Source organism: Pholcus phalangioides, unplaced genomic scaffold (genome assembly GCF_987345545.1).
Source record: "Pholcus phalangioides strain wild (caught in Gottingen) unplaced genomic scaffold, Ppha-v1.0 ptg000015l_1, whole genome shotgun sequence".
Taxonomy (NCBI): domain Eukaryota; kingdom Metazoa; phylum Arthropoda; class Arachnida; order Araneae; family Pholcidae; genus Pholcus; species Pholcus phalangioides.
This window is the reverse complement of record NW_028301608.1, coordinates 74,531,405-74,543,731: the sequence shown is the minus strand read 5'-3', so window position 1 is coordinate 74,543,731 and position 12,327 is coordinate 74,531,405. Positions and strand designations below refer to the sequence as shown.

At 42.6% G+C, this 12,327-nt stretch overlaps 1 protein-coding gene across 1 annotated transcript; it reads left to right on the top strand.

The window, feature by feature from the left end:
* Nucleotides 1–10,814: 10,814 nt before the first annotated feature.
* On the top strand, nucleotides 10,815–11,663 carry LOC149076672 (uncharacterized). Its single transcript, XM_089242286.1, has one exon. It carries the CDS (start codon nucleotides 10,815–10,817, stop codon nucleotides 11,661–11,663), a length of 849 nt encoding a protein of 282 aa, XP_089098412.1.
* The last annotated feature ends 664 nt before the right edge of the window (nucleotides 11,664–12,327 follow it).

The following is a 12,327-nucleotide window of genomic DNA, read 5'->3' as shown; positions in this document are numbered from 1 at the left end:
TTGTTTGTGGTGAGCAGAGGTACCGCTAATGCACGTAGTGCGTTAAATACCCGGAATTTAGGGAAAAAGAAGCATGACAATTTTGTTCACGGGACGCGTTCTTTCCGAGACAAGGAAAAAGATATGGAAGGGAAACTTCAATTTTTTTTCACTTCCCACCATCTACCACAATCGCGTTATCTCGTGACCCTTGAAAGTAGTTGTACCACCACTTTCAAGTAGTCAAATAACTGTCCTGTACCGTTATTGGTATCACCCGCGGGCTATCAAAGTCCCTGAATGAATATGCCGAGTTTTCCTATTTCGGAGAGCGTATTTTTCCCTGCGGGTTATATACTGAAAATAACGGTAATTTCTCCGCTACCAACCTGCGTTCAAAGACAACTTATCTACGGCGTAAATTCGATTTATTTCTCGCAAGATTGCACACGTGCCTTTGCGAAGAATCGAAAAAGGGGGATTGGTTTACTCGTTTAAATTACCGAAATTTTTCGTAGATCGTTGGGAAAAAACGGGATCTGTAAAAACACCAGCTAAAATATCCGTAGTTTTGTCATCTAGCCACTACGCGGTCGTGTGGTTATCGTCTGCGGTTGCCGATCCTGACAATTTCATATCGCGAAAATCCGGATTTGGCGAAAAGGGCCGGCTCGAGGAAAAAAATCTCTACCCATGAAACTATTTTTGGTGCTACTGACCACGTTTTTTTTTTTGGTCGACAAAGCGTTTTTCATCCCACCCTTTCAACTTCATTTGGCACCCCTCCTAGAGCGGCGCCCAATATGGCCGCACGGTTCGCCCCTGCGTTGGTGGGGGATGGGGCATGCTCTTAACAATAGTCAGAGGAAGGAGTTTGTACTAGGAGCATACTCATTTCATATATACATAACGGAACAGCTTTGGTATAAGGGACAGGTTGGCGACTTTTTTTTTCCGACGCCAAATATGTCCAACGGTCCGAGAAAAAGCCGCCAAACACTACGTGCGCCAGAAAAAAAAATCGCCAGCATAGAAAACAGCAAAAAACAATAAACAAAAATAAGCTCTGGATTGTTTAAAAAATAAAACTGGATAAAAATAAATCGATCAGGGTTTAAATAAAATCCGGCCATTGTTTAAAATAAAGCCCAGATCGTTGTTTAAATAATAAATCGATCAGGGTCTAAATAAAACCCGGGCATTGTTTAAATAATAAATCGATCAGGGTTTAAATAAAACCCGGCCATTGTTTAAAATAAAGCCCGGACCGTTGTTTAAATAATAAAGCGATCAGGGTATAAATAAAATACGGGCACTGTTTAAATAAAGGAAAAAAAAGGGAACAATACAACCTGACCAGCGACGAAAATGTAATAGAAACACTCGGCACAAACGACAAAATGGCTGTACGACTGTTTGAAAAGACGCGCTACAACAACTAACGCCGCCTGGCAGAATTTTCCAGAACAGCGACAACCCAGCAGAACAACACCGAACCAGAGTGCGCCAACGATGGCAACTTATCGCCGGAAAAAATTCGCCAATTTGGCGTGTTCCTTATACCAAAGCTGTTCCTACATAACTTCTGTGAGATACCAATTATATATAAATGTCCTACCTTTTCAAAACATGTTGTTGAGAGAATGAAATGTTTGCACCGTCTTATTAAGACCGCCAAGCTGCGCCATGCGCCAAACCCCTCCCACTGCGTGGGAGTAGAAGAGAGTTGCTGACTTAGCACGAGAGAAAGAGCACGGGCCTTCCGTCGCTCTCTTCAGTTATGTTTAAACAGCATAAGAATAAAGTTGTTTAAGTTTTCAAAGCCTTATTCAGATACAGTCCACTTGCTAGAGCAGAGTAAAAACATTTTGGTCAACATCTTCGCCGGAGAAATTAAAATTAAGATGGACCAGACAACACTCAACCGCACTCGCGGTGCGATCAAAAGGAAGATTACACGAGTCCAGTCGGTATTACAAAACATCGATGAATCGAGTGAAGAAACTTATGTTGTGCTCTTACAACAATTAGTGAAAATTGAGTACATTCGAACGAGCATCAAACTCTTAGAGGGATACGCCGCCTTGCCCGCGGACGCACAACTTGATGTCTTCGACCAAATCGAGGAGATGGAGGCGAACGTAGACGCACTAGAGGTATGTTCAAAATGCTTAGTTTCAAAACTAAAAATCAAATCGGAAAATAACCAGGTCACTCAACCTGCAACCGTAAAATTGCCGGAGATTCCTTTGCCGAGGTTTTCGGGAAATCCGGAAGAGTGGAGCTCATTCAAATCGGAGTTCAAATCTTTAATTATAGACAATGAATCATTGAATGAAGCTCATAAACTTCACTATCTTCGAGGCTCGTTAAGAGGGGAAGCGAAACTTGTCGAAAGGGTTGACGATGCCTTCGACTCGCTTTTCGGATAATTAGAGAAGCAATTTGAGAACAAAAGGTTCATCGCTGACACACATATCAACGCTATTCTCAACCTTGAGAAAATACATCATGAATCAGCTAAAGAGCTTCAAAAAATGGTGAATACTATCCTCAGACACCTCAGAGGGCTCAAACTTGTAAACCTTGAAATCAATAAGCTAACTGAGATACTGCTTGTTAATGCTATTTTGCCTGAGCTAGACCGTGAGTCACGCAAGCAGTACGAAATGTCACTGAAAAACACGGAATTTCCCGAATGGGAAGAATTTGTTGACTTTTTTTGCAAAGAAGGAGTCAAGTGCTTGAAAATACTCAACGAGTTTCCTACGCGAAATCTAAATTCGATGCATTTTCAAAACCTAAAAGTCTGATAGCCAAAGCGAATGCAAAGCAAAATTCCTGCCCCATTTGCGGAGAGAATCATCCAATTTATAAGTGTAGAACTTTTCATAGCCTTTCTATTGAAGGGAGAATATATGAAGTAAAAAATAAGAAACTGTTCTGTCTGGAATCCCATAGAGTAGTCGAGTGCGACAGCGATAAGAGATGCCGTATATGTGGGAAGAAGCATCATCTTCACTAATCCATAGAGAGGATGCGCAACCACAAAAACCAAAACAAAATGAGTGCCCCACTGAAAGAAGAAAAATCGGGGCTTGTGAGACCAAGAAAGAAAAAACAACAGACTCATGTGCTGCATTTTCCTCCGGTGTTGGCAATTGCTTACATTCGAACAAGAAAAGGGGATGCGTTCTGTTGTCAACAGCAATAGTTTACATTCAGAGACCAGCTGGTGGGATGTTTCCAATATGGGCTTTACTCGAAGCCGGCTCTCAAGTCAGTTTTGTCAGCAATGAGGTGGCAGACTCTTTACGACTTCGGAGAGACACTGTAAACGTTCCTATTGATGGACTGAATGACTCTATTCTGAACATAAAGAAAAAAGTAACAGTGCTAAACGCGAAGGGGACTATAGTAAAAAACTGGATCTTTTAGTTGTTCCAAAGAAAACAGATTTAACGCCGTCAAAGCGTTTGGATTTGACCTGCGTTGAACTTCCTAGAAACTTGAGTTTCGCGGATCCCAACTTCAATATTCCGCAAAAAATAGACACATTGCCGGATGCAGAAATATTTTACACGAGTTATTGGAGAACAACCAAATAAAATTGAAGAATGAGCCTATCATACTTCAAGCATCTGTGTTTGGTTGGATAGTAACAGAGACATTCCAGAATGCGATAACCTACTTGTACAACAATCTCCATTGCCATTTAACGATTTGTCGGGTTGAGGTTGTAAAGGGTTGGGCAAAGTTCTGGGAACTGGAGTCAATCGGGATAATGGACGATCCTAAGGTTGGCTTCCTTGAACTGTTTCTTGGATGATGATGATGGTATTTTGAGAGTTGGTGGAAGATTTCAGAATTCCGATCTAAATACCAACAGTAAATTTCCCATGTTACTGCCATCTAATCATCCTCTCACCATGATCATATTGAGATACTACCGTTTAAAGTATTTGCATATTGGTGCACAGCCGTTATTATATCATGTGAGACAAAAGTTTTGGCCAATCAATGGTAGAAATCTTTGTAGGAAGTTACATGAGTGTCTTATTTGTTTCAAAAACAAACCTGTACTGCAAAGTCAACTTATGGGTAGTTTACCAAGCACTCAATGGAGTACTGACAGGATCACCGAAGTGTTCCATGGCAACGACAGAAAGATAAGAGTTGTAAATATGCGTTTGCCCAGTGGCAAAATTTTAAAAAGAAGTGTGAGAAATATTTGTGTTTTACCTATTGAGTAAGAATTATTTTTGAAATTGTGTATAACATGTTCCAATGTATTTGTGGTGTTGTATATTCATTTCATTCTCTTATTCAGGACATTAATTTTTATTGCGTTATTCATTTGAACATTGTATTTTGAAACATTTTGTAATTGAAGATGTATTGTATAATTGAAATTATTTAATTTCAATCGGCGGGAGTGTTAAGACCGCCAAGCTGCTCCATGCGCCAAAACCCTACTACTACTACTGCGTGGGAGTAGAAGAGAGTTGTTGCCTTAGGGGCCGTTCAAGCATTACGTAAGCAACTTCTGAGCCATTTTTGACCCCCCTCCCCCCCCCCGTCAGCAAAATTTCGTCATCAGCTCTGCCCCTCTGAATCCTAACTCATATTTTCATAAGGGGTGGTTGATTACGTAAGCATCAACCCCCCCATACCCCCACCCCCCCTTGTCATCAAAAGTCAGTAAATCGGAAACCCCCCCCCCCCCCATCGATGATGACGTAATTCTTGAACGGCCCCTTATCACGACAGAAAGAGTACTGTCCTCCCGTCGCTCTCTTGAGTTATGTTTAAACAGCATAAGAATAAAGTTGTTTAAGTTTTCAAAGCCTTATTCAGATACAGTCCACTTGCTAGAGCAGAGTAAAAACAACTCTCTTGTTTTTCGCACTCCCTCTCGTGCATTGCTGGGATGGTGCATTACTCCTTCACGTATTGCTAGGATGTTTGTTACTTAACATTGTATCACCAACATAACTATCAATTATGAGTGATGAATGGGTGAATGCTACAATGCAAAGAATTACAAGAAGTGAAATCAGTTCAGAGAATAGATAGATATTGGACAGATATATTCAAACTTTGTAACCTTGAAAACAGCCCAAAGTTCAAAATCTTGCCAGTTTTGGTGAAGGCTTTTTATTTTTGGCACATGGTAATGCAGAGAGTGAAAGAGTTCAGTGTTAACAAAAGTCTGTTTGAACAGTGAAAAATCTGTCCATCCAATGATTTAAAAGAATAAGACACACAAAATCTTATGTTCAAGGACATGAAAAATTCGAAAAAAATTGTCATTAAGATGCTGAACTTCTGAAAGCGACTCTTGATTCGTATAGAAAATATTATAACAGGCTTCAGGCTCAGAAGCAGCGGAAATTTTTTTTTTTTAATTTTAACATGCTATTATGTTGAGAAATTGTTTAAATAAATAAGGTATTTATATTTTTCTCGTTTTTTGCATTTCGCTTTTAAATTTAATCATTTCTTTAAATTCTGTGAGAAGCTAACTTTTTTTTCACGGAAACCCTTATTATATTCTGCACGCACTTTTTTTTTGCTATATCAGGATTTGGGTGTTCAACCAGCAGAAATTGTTGTTGCCTAGGTTTTCAGTATGCATGGTGCTTAATTTGAAAAGAGTCTAATAATTTTTATTCGTCGTTTCAGTAATTCATGTTTTAGTTGTGACAAATAAGATACTTCAGAAAAAATTTAAATGCACTTTAATTTGTGAAGAAAATGTATTTATAAATATTTGTTCCAACCTTTTTTGGCAAAACTTTTGGCATTTCACAGAAAAATTACTCCTTATATTGCAGATATAGTCAGCTTTTAGTTCTGCTCCGTTTTCAAAATTTCTGCTCCAAAAATAAAAGTTTCTGCTCCAAAATGGATGAGGGGCGCTTGCACCTATGGTTGTTCAAGATGGGGGTAAATAACTTGGTCACGACCGAGATCAAAGAAATGTGTCTGTAATTCTCTCACGCATAAAAAAGTCACCTTTTTTATGCATGGGGTTGACTCTAACCTCAATCCAGGAAACCGGAAAACGTGATTTTTCGAAAATATCATTTGGAGGATCCAAACTCTTCAAATATTCAGGTTTTATGAGATCACTTCCGTGAGCCTTTCCTATTTTAATATTCTTGAAGGCAAAAAGTTCTTCCAAAGAAAAGGGGTTGTCCAAAATAGGACCGTATGCGTTAAAGCCAGCTCAGAATTGGAGGTAAATATTTGTATTTGATCAGCTGGTGAAAACAGATTTGAATAAAACTGGAACCATGTTACTGTAGGAACATTATTGAGACTCGAACGTCTGGGTTTAAAATTATTAATCATTCTCTGAAATTCAGAAGAATTTTTGGCAGAAATCAACATTTTATTTTGGTTTGAAAAGAAAAACGTTTTTTTTTTTTTGTTTTAGAGTTTTTTGTACTTTAGTTTGAGATCGGAAAGTCATAAATGTGTTTCTTGAGAGTGAGATTTTCTGAGAGAACGAAGAGTTCTATGAATATTTTTTTAAGTTACGGCAGTCCTCATCAAACCATGTGGGTCCGTTGTTGAAAAACACGATTTACTGTCGACTAGCAGCAAATGTTGATACGACGAACTAGAATAGAGGGCAACCGAAAGGTTCATGGTTCGAATCCCACTCGTAACGCTATTTTTCCCCGTTTTACCTTACATCCTCAATTTTTTGAATGATTATTTTTTTTATTTTTCATTGCACTCAGTGTTATTAAACGTCCTGGCATTCCCGGAGGTGTGTGTGTCCGGTGCTGGCGTGTCACGATGCGCTTGCCGCGGGAGATGGCTTATCAGCCAGCCGCTCCCACACACGTTTTATTACTTTTCGCATCGTAAAATGAAAGTATTTGAGGTTTTGTGATTGTGTTGTGATTATTTTTCTCAAAAATAAATAAAAAAATCAATTTTTCACAAACGCAACGCTATCGCGAGTGTAGAATAACGTAAACCGAATCTCAGTCAGTGGGTCCCTTCGACTTCTTGAATAAGCATCGTTTTCCCTCCGTGTATTCGGAGGTAAACCCAAAGAATCATGCGAAGAAATAAAGTAAGGGGGAGAAAAATAGAGTGGAGTTTCGAACCATGAACATGTTTGATGTCATCGTACCAACTACTCAACAGTTGCTGCTAGCCGTTCATGATTAAATATATCAATTTTCGAACATCTATTCGTCTCTAATGCGCATGCGCTCTCAAAATGGACACCTATAGTAATCCAGGGGATGTACCACCTTCTGATTCTTAATAACTAATCATCCATACGTAGGAATCGGTTCGTAAGAATCACGTTAAGAATCGAGCTCCGAATGCAACCACGGTTTGATTGTTAAAAGTTATTCTTAAGGTCACGTGACGATGGACAGGCCTATAAATTTCTCTTTTTGGGGAATTTCGCCATAGGCCAATCAGCGCCCAGCTAAAAATTAACAACAACTTGTTGTTGACAAGATGGAGAGGAAAAGAAATTTTAGAGGACGCTAGCCTGAAAAAATGGCGGAGATTATTTCTCAGCAAATGTGAATACGGTTGAAGAAGAAATGATAAATACATAATATTTTTTAACATGGTGCAGTAAAAAACAAACATATCCATACTTAATCGTCCGATATGATTCGAATCAAAGATTCATCCCACGTTCACTGGGATGGATCCCTGCCACCCTCCATGAAGAGGGACTATGCTATATATGTTATGGTGAAAGTGATAAAGAGCTTTTATTATATGAATAATCACCGGCCATTTCGGTAGGTTTGATAAATTTTGCTCATATACCGTGAATCTATCACATTTGTAGGTCATCTTATATATAAATGTGAAAGTATGCTGTCTGTATGTATGTCTGTTCCTTATAAAAATCTACAGTTTTAGGCCGATCGTCGCCAGATTTTGCATATATACCAAACAGGACCGGGATTGAACCGTAGGCTACTTTAAAAGGTAATCAGAGCTGGGCAAATGTCCCAAATGGGCGGAAAAACTGTCGGCCAACAATGGTTTTGGGGCCTCAACAATTACTTTCGGAACGTTTACTTTGGTTACCGTGGTTTCCTACAATGCGTTTCAGACGTATAACCTTTACAGTGGTTTGTCACACCTTTAATTCTGTTATTATAACAGTTTATTCCTTTATAACGGTTTGTCACTTTTCCAATCCTCCCAGTAATTGAAGAAAACCCGGGAAGCGCCGGGTATTTCTGCTAGCCTATATACAGGGTGTTCTGTAACTGCTAATGCGCCCTTTATCTCATCAACCGCCCATCGTAGAGGTATAGTTTCAATTTTAAAAATGCTTAAAGGCGTTTGAATAATATTCACTGCACAAGCTGGGCGTATTACGTCGCTAACAACAGAGAACAACAACTACGACGACAAAACTGGGAATAAAAATGTTCAACGCCAGCTGATGAACTCAATGATTGCCTCAAATCATCAACACTCTGGCACGAAGTTAAAAAATTATCATTATCCACCAACATGCGAGTTCAACTGCAAAATGACTCGGCACTGCTGTCATTTTCACATCAGTTGATTAAACTTGGCAATGGAAGAATTCCCGTAGACCGAAGCACTGGACTGATTCCGTTCCCAAATGGATTCTGCCAGTTATTAAACTCAGTTCAAGAACTTGCAGACAAAGTCTTCCCAAACATTCAACAAAATCACCGAAACCATGAGTGGCTTTGTGAGAGAGCGATTCTGGCATCGAAAAATGACAGTGTGAACAATATTGTTACGATCTGTAGGCGATAGATGGCACGATTTGTTCGATGGCTCTCAGAAATATCGAAATCGGCTGATGCCGGTTTCGTTTTATCGGAAAGAGATGCTATTGGTGAGAACATTCTAGAAAGTCCCACCCCTCCAGACATTGGTTCAACCCCTCCGTACGGTGGCGCCGCCGACTAGGAAACTAAAATAGAATTTTGTGGAATGTTCTTTTTCTCGAAGTTTCTCCGGGGTTATAAATACCGTGGCGCTCACAAGATGGCAGGCTCAAAGAGACTCGAATAGAGGGATTCGTTGAACAGTCAGTTGTGTTTTACGAAAAAGTTGTTAGCTCTCTGATTAGGTTGTAAATACGTGTAAATTGCTGTTCGGTAAATGAATCTGTGTTTGTCCGTCAAACCGCTTTTTGTTTTGCAATCCCGAAGTCTTGTGGAAAATTATCCGGAACAATTTGGTGTCAGAAGTGGGATAATTGAAGACTTGCATGAAGACGAGAAGAATGGACATGGATGAAACGCGAGAACAGCTGAATCAACTGATTTCTGTGATGGGCCAGATGTAATCAGGCATCAACGACGTCAACACGTCCATAGCTGCCGTCAAGGGAGATGTCACCGCTGTCAGCACGTCCATTGCTGCCGTGAATGACAGGATAGAGGCTACGGGCACATCCGTCAACACGTCCATTGCTGCCGTCAAAGACGACGTTGCCGCTGTCAATTTGTCCATCACTGACGTGAAAGAAGATGTCACCAACTCTGGCTGCTGTCAATGTCTCAATCGCTGACGTAAAAGAGGATGTCACCGCCGTGAAGCAAGATATCACCACCGCCATCGCCGGTGTAAAGGGAGACATCGCTGTCGTTGAAAACAGAGTGGACGGAATAGTCGACACCGTGAAAGAGCTCTCCCACGAAATGAATGCAGTTGATGAGAAGCTCTCAAAAATGATATTGGAGCTCGAGAAGAAAATTCAAGAGCCAGCAACGCTTTTCCCGGACGCTCACCAGGTCCTGCCAGCCATAGCTGACGTCAATCGGCCTAACATCAAGCCCTGCACGTATGACGGGAGGACATCGTGGTCAATCTTCAGGACCCAGTTCAAGATGTTCGCCTCAGCGAACGGATGGGACTGTGTACTCAAGGCCTTCCACCTAGCCGCCGCTCTCCGAGGTCAAGCCGCCGAAGTCCTTCCACCTAGCCGCCGCTCTCCGAGGTCAAGCTGCCGAAGTCCTTCAGACGCTCGCCGCCGAGGACCGATCCAGCTATGAAGCCCTGACGAGCGCACTCGAGCTAAGGTTTGGAGAAAATTACCTCAAGGACTTCCACCGTCTTCAGCTCAAGACCAGGCAACAGAAGGCTGACGAAACGTTGCAAGAACTGGCCATGGACATCGAGATACTCTCGCAACTGGCATATTCCGATTGCTCGCCAGACATCAGGGACGGACTCACCCTGCAGTGCTTCGTCGACTCCGTCAAGGACCCCGACATCCAGCAGGCGTTATGTCTGGGAGAGTACAAGGACGTCAAGAGTGCACTCGTCTACGCCATGAAGTACGAAGCAGCCCATGAAGCTTCCAGACGCGAGCGCCGAATGGTCCGCGGTGCTGTTGCGGAGGACGCTACGGCGGGCATCATCAGGGAATTGAAATAATTCCTGAAAAGTGTCAGGGATGACCGTGAAAGACGGAAAGACAAGCCCTTGGTGTGCTGGAGGTGCAACGAGGCTGGCCACCTGCGAAGATCTTGCCCCATGACAGTTCCCAAGAGAGGGGACACCTCCCGGGGCACCGAGCCGTTAAACTGTAACGCGGCCATCTCGCGGGACGGAGGTCGCTGCAAGGAGAAAATGCCCCATCAAGTGTCTACCATATCTCGCAGCTGAGCGGCGGAGACCATGGAATGTACGTGGAAGGTGAAATTGACGGATTTCCTTGCCGGATGGTCATCGACACCGGAGCCAATGTGAGCATCGTCCGCACCGATGTGGCTCAAAAATTCTGACAACGACTCCTATACGTGGCACCTTCACTGACGTTACAGACCGTTACCGTGGACAAGATGACCGTGCATGGGAAGATGGAAGCATCAGTGAAATTCGCTGCGGTCCCCTATCGTCACACCGTCTTCGTGGCTGACATTCAAGATCCATGCATTATCGGATTGGACTTTCTCAGGAAATATGGGATCTCCCTTGACTTTAAGAATAACCAGCTGCACACGCCAAAAGAGCATGTCGCCCTCTTCGGGTACGACAGCGAAGAGATCCGTCCCCGAAAAATATTGGCTGTTCGGGACTTTACAATTCCACCAAGAATGGAAAGCATCATCCATGGCACAGCCGGGACAGCCAGGGACTTTCAGCTCGGACTAGTGGACTTCCCTAGCGAAAGCAAGAATGGCCTGCTGATTGCCGCTGCTCTGTTGGATTCATCGAAGGACGTCGTCCCTGTCAGACTAGTCAATATTAGCGACAAGCCGAAGGAGATTCGGAAGGGCGAAGAGATCGCTAAGTGCGTCCCCGTCACGTGTGTGGTTCGGGACTCGTCGGAAAATCAACCAGAGGACTCCGGAAGTTTGTTCAAGAACCTAATAGAAGACGCCCAGCTGGTTCCGGACCAGAGAAGACGCGCAAAGTCGACTGTCGAAAAATTCCGAGATGTCTTCTCCACGTTAGCAGCTGATGTTGGCCGAACCAGCTTAACGCAGCATCACATCAACACCGGGGACCATTCACCAATTAAAGAACATCCTAGAAGACTTCCGTTTGTCAAGCAAGAAGAAGTTGGTAAAACTACTACAGGAAATGCAAGTCAACAACATTATCGAGCCATCAACGAGTCCATGGGCATCGCCGATCGTGCTGGTGAGAAAGAAGGACAGTTCCACACGATTTTGTGTCGACTATAGAAGATTGAACGACGTCACCAAGAAGGACAGTTATCCACTCCCAAGGATCGACGACACTCTTGACACACTTTCCGGACATCAGTGGTTCTCTACCCTGGACCTGAAGAGTGGGTATTGGCAAGTGGAAATACAACCGGACGATCGGGAAAAGACGGCCTTCACGACTGGACAAGGACTGTGGCAGTTCAAGGTGATTCCATTCGGCCTGTGCAATGCCCCCGCTACTTTCGAACGACTAATGGAGACCGTTTTAAATGGACCGTCTTACGAATCGTGTCTCGTGTACTTGGACGACATAATCATTATGGGAAGGACATTCTCGGAACATCTAGAGAATTTGAGCAAAGTCCTCCAGAAGCTGAGAGATGCCAACTTGAAATTAAGCTCGACAAAGTGCCGTCTGTTTAGACGCGAGGTCACCTACTTGGGTCACACCATCTCCCGAGAAGGAATAAGGACAGATCCTGAAAAGACCAAAGTCGACACGGACGCAAGTAACAGCGGGTTCGGAGCTGTTCTATCGCAAGAAATGGACGGCAAAGAAAACTTCATTGCCTACTTCAGCAAGAGTTTGTCCAAGTTGAATTATCGCGTCACGAGGAAAGAGCTGCTCGCAATCGTCAAAGCCGTAGAACATTTCCATCACTACCTCTAAGGTCGAAAA

What these genes read in the sequence shown, in the direction of transcription:
- LOC149076672 (XM_089242286.1), top strand. Translation starts at nt 10,815, where the DNA reads ATGACCGTGCATGGGAAGATGGAAGCATCAGTGAAATTCGCTGCGGTC.